This window comes from Pistacia vera, unplaced genomic scaffold (assembly GCF_008641045.1).
Source record: "Pistacia vera cultivar Batoury unplaced genomic scaffold, PisVer_v2 Contig200, whole genome shotgun sequence".
Taxonomy (NCBI): domain Eukaryota; kingdom Viridiplantae; phylum Streptophyta; class Magnoliopsida; order Sapindales; family Anacardiaceae; genus Pistacia; species Pistacia vera.
Genome location: NW_022196003.1, coordinates 1862503 through 1875288, shown reverse-complemented (window position 1 = coordinate 1875288; position 12786 = coordinate 1862503). Strand labels below are relative to the sequence as shown.

At 35.2% G+C, this 12786-nt stretch overlaps 1 protein-coding gene across 1 annotated transcript; it reads right to left on the bottom strand.

Annotated features, from left to right (window-relative positions):
* Positions 1 to 3007: 3007 nt before the first annotated feature.
* On the bottom strand, positions 3008 to 10863 carry LOC116128551 (ATPase family AAA domain-containing protein At1g05910). Its single transcript, XM_031414275.1, has 10 exons — positions 10405 to 10863; positions 8995 to 9096; positions 6996 to 8834; positions 6723 to 6911; positions 6417 to 6559; positions 5601 to 5846; positions 4442 to 4628; positions 3916 to 3981; positions 3577 to 3826; positions 3008 to 3439 (listed from the first exon to the last, which is right to left on the bottom strand). Exons 1-10 carry the CDS (start codon positions 10627 to 10629, stop codon positions 3057 to 3059), a joined length of 3630 nt encoding a protein of 1209 aa, XP_031270135.1. The 5' UTR covers positions 10630 to 10863; the 3' UTR covers positions 3008 to 3056.
* Positions 10864 to 12786: the final 1923 nt, after the last annotated feature.

Sequence of the window (12786 nt, the reverse complement as noted above, 5' to 3'; positions counted from 1 at the left end):
CAAAGTTAATATTCTCATGCCTGTCCCAAAATAATTTGAATCAAGATATTCAAACTCAAATCCGACCTACCCTAAAAAAATTTCTTTCCAAATTCAACCCATTAGGGTAGGACTCCTTGGAACCTCAAACCAATGGATCATCTTGACATCCCTAGACGAGGGATAAACTAATCTCTAATTTTGTTAAGAGAAAATCTTGTTGATTATTATTTCATTTACAAAATTATTTCACAATCTTTGAATTGTTAGATGATATAATAATATGACGTATTATTTAATTTACAAAATTATATATCGTTGATTTTTATTTGGTATATCCTAATTTTGAAAATGATTAATTGTACGATTCGGTGAGATTTTTACTTGTGAACTCAAGAACTCAAAGCAAGATTGAAGAATTTCTAAATTATAAAAAATAAAAGAATAAAAAAGCTTAATATAATCTAAATTCTGTAATTATATTTATTAGCTAAGGGATACATAATTGTGGCCTACACTTAATATTTATTATTGGGAATAATAAAGACAAGAAGACAAATCAATCTCCTTAAAGTCATAGAAGTTGGCCCCAAGGAACATCTTTATTACTTGTAAAATAAATAAATAAACCCAAAGCAAAATATTGATTTTCATGCATTCACTTTAACATGCCGAAATTTTTTTTTCTTTTTTTATTTCAATGCATATTTTTTTTTTAAGGCAAAACGATAATAAGGGATTTTAAAATTTCAGACGTGTTAAGTATATTAGAGATATTTGCGCAACAAGAAAGGATTGATCCGCATCATCTTGACTTGGTTTTGATTTCTCTATTTTTTTTAAGAATACTACTTCTCCTACCAGTATGCAATAGAACTTCTTCATGTAAGATTTGTATGATTTAGATCGGGAGAATGGTACGGTTTACAAGAATATGTGTTAATTTCGGTTTTTATTTAGAATATTAATTCTACTTGAAATTAATATATGTGTTTGTGTTGTAGAATAGCACGTGAATCCTTCCATGCAAAAATCATATAAAATTTTATTAATCTTTTCCATTCTAACTATTGTAAATAATAGGCAAAAAGGCCCATAGAAATAAATAATTATATTCTTACAAAAGCTCTTTAATTAAATTAAAAATAATAATAATAAACACCTTCCCTCATAATTTATTTAACTTTCCTTTTGATCCATCAATTCAAAGAAGAAATTTTTGTTTTCTGGGAAAGCAATAATCATTGTTTTATTTTTGATATTCAATCAAACAAATAAAAGCAATTTAAAAAGCATTTAAAATTTAAAACCATATCTTATAATAAAGCAGTAGGAAATAATAATTGTTTATATATATACTTCCATTTTCTTGTTGGTGCCACTACAATCAATGAACAACATTATGAAGGGAATGCTTTATTGTCTTCAATCACTTTTCTTTTCTTGTTTTTGTTTTTCTTTTGTCCTTCCACTAAAATTGACTTTTCTTTATCACTATTCACATTGAACAATTATCTTTGGCATCTAATGATTTAATTTAATAATTAAATTATAATATTCTATATAATACCCAATGCCTTAATATACGAGGAAAGTTGCTGCGCAGAGCGTCAGAGCCGATTAACTAAGTTTATTACCAAGTTAAAGAACTCGTTCCAGCCCCATCAGTTGAAACTCTTAATCCAGTCGATGACGATCTCGAAGCGGGGTCCCTAGTTTTGGTCCATCTTTATTCCATTTCATATATGTCTAGATATTCTATAATTTAATTATCCAAGTATGGGACTGATTTTTAGCCCCATTATTTTCCTCTGTAGCCCCATCTTCAATTTTAAATGAAAATATAATTGTAATAAATAAAAATTATTCTTCTTCATCCATACTTTTTCTTTAAATGTCCGTTGTGTCCTTCTTCTGATAAGAAAAATTAATCTTTTGTTGAATTTCTATATTTAGTCTCCATGGAATGATAGTAACCCTTGATTTAATTTACTTTTAATTTTTGAGAACTGTAAATATAAAACTTTGAAGGAAAAAGATTAAAATCTTTTATTACAATTATAAACTCGCCTTAAAATTTAAGATGAAGGTAAAAAGGAAAACAATGGAGGCTAAAAGTCGCTTCTCACGTAAGTATTTTAATGAAGGGCACCCATTTAATGTAGGGTTGTAAAGAAACCTTGCACGGGCGTAATTTATGCCTGGCCTTTTGATAGGCCCAGTCCAAACTTAGGTATTTTATATCAGATTTTAAAAATTTCCAGGTAACCCCTTAAAAACTACAGAGGACCCCTTTAATTAAAGACATATTACCCCGAACCCCATGTATCAGGTAAATTTACCAAACAGACCCTTATTTGTTCAACTTATCTTCTCCCTTGAGTAACCATTAATGGAGTTTTATGTATTACCACCAGTGGTTTATTCTCTTTTTAGTTTTTATTGCCTTCTAATTTGTAAATAATGTACTATTAGTGATGCCACATAACCCCACCACTATTATCTAAGTATAATTCCATTGAATATTTAACTATAAAGCGGCAACAACTTGAAAAGAGACCCATTTGGACATAATTGTCTAGCATCCATTATATTATTAATTGGATCCTTAAGAACATGAAAACTCTACACTATTTACTATCTCTTAATCTCCGAGAATGTACAGGAGAGGGGAAAAAAAATACCAAAAAGAAATTTTTAGGTAAAGGAAAAAGTGCAAGTTAATCAATCGACGGGGTCGAATAGCATCACTTTTTTTTTTTTTTCCTTCTATGCTCTCATGGACGCTAGACGACGAAGGCTGAGAATGACATCTCAGCTCTCCCCCGTAAGTCGAGTTTCATACTGACTCGGTCTCAATCTGATTTAATCTTCTAACTTCGCAAGATCGACTCAACCTAATTTAGAACCCTACCATTTATACAAGACACGAGTGAAACCATAGATAAAAAGAAGAAAGAGAATTTGCTTTCACTCACTAATTTGCATTGGAAAGAAAATTCCGACTTTACATCAACTAACTAGAAGATTTCTTTTTTTTCTTTTTTCTTTTTTTTTTGGAGTAAAAAGGCATGGATTCAGAAATTTGCCTTATCCTCAGCAAATTTTGTTAAATACCTCAAAATTGAAGGCTTCGGATCGTCTTCGACTCCTTTTTCCTTTGTTTCAAAAATACCTTTCACTATACGTGTGTAAAGCCTTTCAAGCTGTGGAATGCCGAAATTTTCAGTACGCTCCACAAGAAGCCGCTTGACAGAATCTACTTGGGATATGATCTCACTATCCGACATCACAACGTCTTGGGATCCACTCACATCTGTAATACCAGAGACTTCTGCAGAAGTATCATTTCGATTGCAATCAGCAGATAAGATTTCTGGCCTTTCAGGATCTGCATCATTTGCCTCAACTTCCTGAGGTGACTTTGTTTGTAATGAATCTTGCTGCCTTGATCTGTCTTCTGCCATTGGAGCTGGTTTTCAACAGAATACAAAGACGAGAGACATCAAGAATTCATTCTACATATATCAGTGTGCACAGAAGTGTCATGCGCGGACATTTATCAAAGCATACATATATTTACAAGAGTCGCAATACCTGCATGGGCAGCATCAGCATTCTTTTTTGGCCTTTTAAGAGCCTCATAGCTTTGATCCAAATTAACCTCAGGCTGGACATTACGAAGCCGTGCACTTGCTCTAGTAACAGTTCCCAGCTGCACAACAGGAGTAGTCGGAAAAATAGATCCTCCCAAATCATCTGGCAGATTTGTTGGACCTCCTTGAGCAGCAATCTTGTCACAGTAGGTGACTAGTGCAGGATCCATCTGTGATAGCATTCCATGTACCTGAGCGAGAAAATGAAAAATACGGGAAATTTATTGAAGCACCCAAAACCAAGAGAGAACTTTCAAAACCAAAGGACTAAGGAACATACTGCATCGCGTAGCTCATAAGCTCTACTAACAATCCGAGCACCATTGTAATCATTTCCATTATAAACCTGGATTAAAGACAGAAATTATATTAGTTTTGCATGAAGCTGATTAAAACGAAAAAATACAAGCATAATGCAACTATTTCTCAGTTAAAGTTTTCAATCAAATCCTGAAGCAACTTCCAAAAGCCTTCTAATCATGCACAGATAAACCTTTGACACTTTTCCTCTTAACTTTTACAAAAAGTTTGATCATTTCTTTGAATTTTACTTGTCTACAAAACTTTCCTGTAAGCCATTGAAGATAACAACCTTACTAACTATGATTAAAAAAATTAATTTAGAAACAGAATATTTTTAACAAAGTGGTCATCCTCTGATATTAAAAATCATATGCACTGCTCTATTGAGCTACAACATTTATGCTCACATTTTTCCTGGTCAGTAATAACCCAAAGTTTGATTGAAAAAAGCTGGCTCAATGAAAAAAAAAATCTAATTAGTTGCATGATGGTCACAAACACACCTTTGCATTAGACACAATAAGATCCACATCTTGCAGGAATAATGAACAAGTAATATACTGCCCAGTATCAACATGCTGAAGCAGAGTGGCCATATCCATAGGGTTTTGGATTATTGAACGATAGTTTGGAGCATCCTCGTCTGTGACCGGATAATGGAAGGCACTAAATCGTTTATCATATAAAATCCTGCAAGATGATTGCAAGCCATAAATATAGAGGATACAAGACGTCTAATAAATTATGAAATTACCAAGGCAAATGTCCTTTGTGTAAACAATCTAAGAAGTCATCTATAGCCTTCATTAAACTTGTTCTGAGTTCACATCATCTTAAAGCAAAACTTAACCTCAATTCAAATTAACTTGATAAGAACATGAGGAAAGGATTGTTAGCCACCCAAACAAATAAATATCAACCTTAAAACTTCTACAAGTTCTCATAACATGTCGTGTGCATCCATCTAACCTAGCCTGAGCTAAGACCATCAACTCAATACATAACCTGCTGAAACATAACCACTTTGCTAGATTATGCCTGTCAATAAAAATTATATTACGATTTGCAGAAAGAGTTGTCCAATCCATCCATCCACTATGTAAAGACTCAATCAAAGTGCAGTTCCCCCCATTTCGAGGAGAGGGCCAGCCAGTACACTGAAAGACAGACTGGAGTAACAACCGCAAGCCAGAGAGTGGAGGAGAGCTAACAAACTAGAATGAATGCACAGATGCAATGCAGGGCCCAACAAGTTAAACAAGTTCCTTTTTTTTTCCCTTTAAGGCAGAAGGGAAGGCAAGAGTAATCAAAGGAAAATAGTACTGCCCATTACGCATGTGTCCAAATTTTCCACCCATGTAAGTTGTCTTGACATGTCAACGCATTGACGTAAGACCAAGAAACACAAGCACACAAGTATATGCATAAGTTTCCTTGCATTTATGATAGCCGACTAAGGGCTTAGCAAGCTTTAGCTCTGGGCTGAATTAAGATTGCTTGGCAAACCAAGCATCAGCACTACAGAGCTTGAATTCTTAGAAAGACTTGACAAGCTGATGCAAGCATTAAGATAACTATATTGGAAGTTCAAACACATAAAAAATAGAAAATAATAATAATAATGAAGTAAAAACAAAGGGCTAAGGCTAAGGATCAATTTACCGGTTACAAATATCTCTAAGGCACATCCTTAATCGGCGAAGGGCATGCTGCTCAGCCTCTACTTTAGCTTTTAACTCCGATGCCTTTGGACCACTTTCTACTTTTGGTACCTTGGGAAGTTCAGGAGGGGACACTGATTCCCGAGGCTTTTTGGTCTTGCCCTCCAACAAGACTGATAAAGCAGCTTCAATTAAATGGTCAAAGAACAAAGATCGGTCTTCAGTTGATGGCTTTTCAACTTGATAGCTGAAAATGGTAAAAAATTATATGATTATAGCAATAAGCTTAGGTAGTCATCTAAGTAAAACCAAAGTGATCAAAGCAAAATGAATTGTTAAACAAAAGTGACCAAACAAAGCATAAAGATTAATATTAAGAGTTTATAGACTCTTCTTTTCATGACCATCAATTTCTATTCCTGGGAATTAAGAGCTTTTCCACTGATAAAGTGGTCAAAACCATACAAAAAGATTGGTTTGAGATATTGCGTATGTAACATTCACCCAGTATTTTATCCAGAGGTGGAATGACAAAAAATTAACCATGAAGTTATTAAGTGGTCAAACAATTATAAAGATGTACTATTTTTTTATTGGAAACAGAAAATATTATATTAAGAGATAAAAAAAAATTACAAACACACATATAAATATATAGACAAAAAGTGTTCTTTTTACCCAAGATGAAAGGCTTAAGTTTTCTACAACAGAGCCAACTGACCGAGACTTTAGAACTAATGCCAGCATTTAAAATAAATACTATAAACTGCATAGTGCTAGATTTGCAATAAATGGAAGCTTTTAGAGTAAGACATACACAGAGCGGTTAGGAAAGACTGAAGAAGGATCGTCTTCAATTTCAGAAAGTGGGACTGAGGATGTTCCAATTAATAATATAGGCAAATCTGATGGCAGTTCTTCTAAGAGTGTCAACAGAACAGCCCTGAGCTGTTCATGTGCCTGCAAATACCAAATGATGGTACTCAGATAATACAAACATAAGAGAAGAGACTATTAACTCTAGGAAAATATAATGTTAGAACAAAATTATAAACTTTAAGTATGCAGAATCACCTAATTAGGATCAGATATGATAATATAAAAAATAATAATTCTCACTCACATTCTCCCACCAAAGGTGGAACTGTGGGATGTAAAGTATTGATGGTGTATTTCTTCTTGCTTCACCAAATATATGTACCAATGCCTCCTCAGATGTCTTGGCACTAGGATCTGAAAGAAGTGCATGAAGACCAAGAGAATGAACAGGAAATTTCTCTAGCTCATGTAAAATTGCAGGCCCAAGATGATCCTGTTAAACTAAATCAGTAAGTATATTTAGTTTGAGAGTCCAAAACTGACTTATTAGTCAAAATAAAAGTTCAAAGATGATTACCACGCCAGCACCTTCACTACCACACAATAAAAGCCGAGGTCTATATACAAGAGGAATCGCTGACCCATGGGAAAGCATACAAAGTTTGGTCAGCTCTGATGACCCAGCAAGGGGAGGAAATATATCAGATATATAATTCATGGCTTTCTGGAGATGTCTTTGCATACATGGTGCAACAACTAGAGACAACGGCCTAGAGTGCACAATGGAGCCTCTGTGAGCAGCAGGAGTTATTGTCGACATGGCATCCATAAAGTGATACTTCTCAACCTTGACTGCATCAACATCAATCAAGAACTTATCATCACTAGTGTAAACTTGAGGGTATTTTTCACGAAAAGCACGAATGGCAGCTTCAGTGCACAGTGCTTTTAAATCAGCACCACAATATCCTACACAACTGGCTGCAAGTTCCAATTTTAGTTCCCTTGTAGGAGGTTGTTTCCATTTTCGAGTGTGAATGTCTAATATCTCAGCACGTGCTTCACAACCAGGCAAAGGAAAGTTGAATTCACGATCAAATCTACCAGGGCGGCGCAAAGCTCCATCAATGGCATCAACCCTGTTGGTTGCTCCAATCAAAACTACTTGTCCACGAGAATCAAGACCATCCATCAAGGCAAGTAATGTGGACACAATAGAATTGTGAATCTGCTCTTGTTTGCTAGACCTTACAGGAGCTAGTCCATCTATTTCATCAAAGAATATGATGGAAGGCTGGTTCCTTTGCGCCTCCTCAAAAAGTAATTTCAGTTGTCTTTCAGCCTCACCAACCCATTTGCTAAGCACATCAGCACCCTTACGCATGTAAAAGCTGACCTTCTGACCAGCCTTTGAAGCAGCACAAGCTAAAGCTCTGGCAATCAATGTTTTCCCGGTGCCAGGAGGACCACATAACAAGACACCCCTTGGTGGAGTGATGTGATAACTTGCAAAGAAATCTGGATACAGTAAGGGAAAAAAGACCATTTCTTTCAAAGCATCAATATATTCTGACAGTCCTCCAATGTCGTCAAAACTTACACTTTCATCAACCTGTAAAGGTTGAATATCTGCCCCACCCTTAGAGCTTGGCCCAGCAGTTTGAATCCCCGAAGTCAAGGTAGTTAAAGCATCACCCTGATGTCCCCAACCAGATGCTGCGATGTTTAATCCCCATGCCGTTGTCCCATGCATCTCTAGCCCTCCAAAGAGCCAAGGTGGTCCAGATCTGCTCCCACCTCGCCCCCAGGGAATAGCAGGACCTTGGTCGAGCTCATCAACTAGAAGAGAATCATCAGAATCTTCAGCTCTTGCTAGACGGTGACGCTTATGAACTCGTGATCCCCCTTTCCTTACATCTCTACCAACCTTGGTCCCTATTCCCTGATGCAATACTCTTCGAGGAGATCTTGGTCTTTGCTTGCCTTCTTCCATTGAGAGCCTACGGACTTCTGCACGGTTCCTGAGATCATATCGCCTCCTTCCTTCTTGTTCTTCTTCACCTTCTTCATCATCACCATCTTCTTCTTCCTCATCTTCCCCCTCCCCCTCTCCATCCCCCTCATCCTCACCATCTGCCTCACCCTCATTCTGACCATGATCTGGATCATTGTCATCAGATTCATTCCCATTCTCAGTTTCATCTTGGCCAACCTTCTCTTCCGAAGTATCTTGCTCATCCCCAGATTCTAAATTCAATTGTCTAGTGACTATTCTGGAACGACGAGGCCTCAATCCCTCACGCCGGGGAGTTGGTTTAGCCTCCACAATTTTCTTATGCTTGGGAGACGATAACTCATCTTGACTCACATTATTGGCTATCCGAATCCGATTTCTTAAAGGTCGATATTGGGTCCTCTGAAACAAAACCACTCAAAGCTTTCAATCCTAGATAAAAGTTTTAGAAAGAACCAAATCATTTTAATTGTACCAAAAAATATCTTTCTTATTTCAAACCATCAAAAGGAAGCTAACAACAGACCCAAAAAAATGAATCCTTATGAAGTATAAAGCCTACCATTAGGTCTTCATCTTCTGATCCAGAACTGTCAGTGTAATCTTCCAGATTCACAGAAATCCTCCTCTTTCTAGTAGAACGGCGGACATTGGGTGGGACTGGCTGCAAATAGAAGAGTGATTAAATCATACAAGAACTAAACTGCAGGCCATTCATCACAGAGAAAATGGCAAAACAATAATAATAATAATAACTATAACTATAACTATTAAGCTTCAATAGAAATGGAATGTATTCGAGAAGTTTGCAAAGATGCAAAATAGTTGATCCATACCACATTATGCACATAAAGAAATAGATGAAGAATGACAAGAAACAAAAATGTAGATGATATCAACAATCAGCAATAGAAAACACAGAGCACTGAAAGATAAAACCTATAAGAAAATAAAAGAAGAAAAAGAGAAAAACACCTTCACTTAGTAAGGGGAGCTATTGTCAAAAAGTGTAGACATAAGAGTGGAAGAACATTGAGAAAACAGAATTTTGATTCATGCAGGACTCTGTTTTGCCACAAATAACCGTTGGCTAAACACACATTATCATAAGCATGAATAATCCGACACATTATCATAAGCATCAATAATCCGACACATTATCATAAGCATCCAAAATAATTGATCCCCACCGCATTAAGAACATAAAGAAATAAATGAAGAATGACAGGAAACAAAATGTAAATGATAATTCTAGATGATATCAACAAACAGCAACGGTAAACAAAGAGCACTGAAAAATAAAACCTAAAAGAAAAAAAAGAAAAACACCTTCTAAAGGATGATATTGTCACGAGGTGTAGACAAAAGAGAATGTTCTTCCCATTAGGAAAACAGAAATTTGTTTCATGCAGCAGTCTTCTTTGCCATAAATAATCGTTTGACAAAACACTTAGGTATCGGAAGCATGCATAATCCCAGTCAATCATACTCATACTAGCCAACAAATCAAAAAAATCCCCAAAAGCAAAAATGTCTAACCGCAACCCACTTAAGAGAAGAGTGAAAGGTAACATCCATTTATTGCAGTCAAATACAGAGGTACTAGCTACCATGCAGAGTAGGGAATGTCAAAGGTTTTCGAGGTAACTTAAAATAAATAACGAATAGCCGTAAATCAATCTTTTACTCCATTAAAAATCAATTCATCTAGTTTTAGTTTTACACAGAACACAATCATACGTAATACATAAACCCGCAGCTGTGTCATAAAGGGAAGATTAACAGTCTCCTAGTTATCATAAATGTTGTCAATCAAATCATTGCCTCAAATTCTCCAAATCTCAGACACATTATATAAAGCAATCAATCTCGTTTTACTCAACATTTTGAACTACACCAATCACAAAGTACTTCGACACGAAACCTCAAACATTACTCAAAAATCCAAACTCAAAACTCTCAATCAACTCACCTTCGCATTCGAGCTTCGCACGGGGCGCTTCCCAGTGCCGAACATTCTCGCAATCTGAGACGCCGCCGTTCTGGCCTTAGTCTTGCTTTTCCGGCCGCGAAAGTTCTTTGGATTATAATACAGGTAAGTCCGCCCCAAAATCTTCGGCCTCCTTCTAAGTCTATCACTGGTGCGTAACGGTCCGGAAACAGACCCATCGCCTTGGCCAGATCGTTTTGGATACATAGGCAAACCTTAGATTCAATCATAAACCTCAAAACCTTCCATAAAAAAACTCAAAAAATAAGCTTTAAAAGTCGAATAAAATCAAATTTTCTGCTCAAAATCGATTGATAGAAGCAATGAAGAGAAGTTTCCGTTAAATGTAGAGGTCTCGGATCAGTCACGGAGGTTTAGTTAAGGTTAACTGCGTTGCGTGTTGTGAGTTTAGGGTTTGGGAACCGAGAGGAGAAGAAGAGAGAAGAAGACGATTTGTAATAGAATAGGTTTAGACTGAGTTGAGGGAAAATATTAATTAGCTCCCTTGTTTTTTGTTTTAATTACAATCAGGGGCGTGTGATTTGAAAGAATTAACTATACCCACACTTTGTCCGTTCGTTCGTTGAGGGAGGTGTAATTTCAAAGTACCCCTTATAGTTATAAATTTATCAAGATATCCCCTATAAGAATCGCTGACCAAGACTTTGCTTAATTATGATGACTTCTAATTGTTGGGGCAGATGGGTGATTGGATAAATTTGAGGTAGTTTGAGAAATTTCAGGGAAGGCGATTAATAAACCATTATATTATTTACACTTTCATCTTCAAGGTTGAAGTATATTGCACTTACCTCTCTGGTACTATGAAATATAAATAGTTTAATCGATTAAAAAGATTATAATATAATACTCATATTGTCTTATTCACGTGTTATTAAAAATATCACAATTGTAAATACAAAAGTTTATCAAAGCAAAAACCAAAATGAACAACATAAAAAATATAAAATATCTTACTTTTTAAACATATATATTTTACAATTTCTAATAATATGTAAATAAGATAACAAATGTATTATAGTCTTTTATTTAAAAGTTTTACTTTACTGGATTAAATTTTTATATCTCATAATATTGAAGGTAAATAAAATATACTTTATAACCACCGTTAGGTGACTTGATGGTAACAGTGTAAAGAATGACCTAACATGGTTTCTCAAGTTCGAGTCCTCACGATTGCTAATTAAAGGAGAATCTAACACGGTCTCCCTAGTTTAAATCCCCACGATTGCTAATTTGAGTGGCCAATAGTGTTCTTACTCGACCAATAATTTTAGGGTTATAAGGGATTAGTTGACTTGAGGTGCACACAAGCTACCTCGGACACCCTCAATCATATTAAAAAAAAAAAAAAAAAAAAAAGCTTAAGGATGAAAGTACAAATAACCAATGAAGTTCTTTCCCTACCAATAATTCTATACTCTCGAAAGATTAGTTGAAATTTGGGTGTATATATTACAAACAACTGATTATTAGGGTACGGTAGTTGTGTCGGTAAAATATTAGAATTTAGTAACTGATTAATTAATTAATTTAGCTTTGACTGTTCTTTAACGGGGAAATTTTATACCACCCTTCAGTTTTGAAACACTATAGTAGATGTTAAGTTTGAATATATAAATAAAAAACAACCCTATAGGATTTTAAATTGGTCAAAAAAACACATTTTAAGATTGATGTTATCAGAATTTTATGGAAAGAAATTGTATAAAAAGACTTTGTTGTCTCCAATTTCATACAAGTATGAATTGTACTTGATAACGAAGATGTTTAGAGACTAAAGTTACCAAAATACCCTTCACTATTGGTTTATGTATGTTGCTAGAACATAGAGAATCTTCCAAGTCTATCAATTTCAATTTCTAAAGATCCTCATGTTAAGTCTAATTCATCATAAGAATAAAAGAGTGGTTTCATCATATAATCTTACTAGGAAAATTAAGACGATGTCAACCAGAATACACATTGCTACAACACAAAGGGTCTTACAAGTTAAATTAATTTCAATCTCTAAACATACAAAAAAAGCAACAATAACAAAGTCACATTCATACAATTCTGTTAGCGAAGATAAAATGACATGAATGTTTTAAAACCCACCCTAGAGTGAAACCCGACAAAGTGGCTAAGGCCCGAGTTCACCGGTTTAACTGTTTGATTGGCAGGTCAAGCTAGTGTCCAAATATTTGAAACCTAACAAAAATACATCTAAAAATTCTGTAAGTCCCTATAGATTTGAAATTTTGCAAAAATACCCCAAACACCACTGTCAGCGTCAGCAAATAAGGTTTGTTTCCGGTGACAACAACACTCCCTATCACCATGAAAACACTCCCCTTCAAC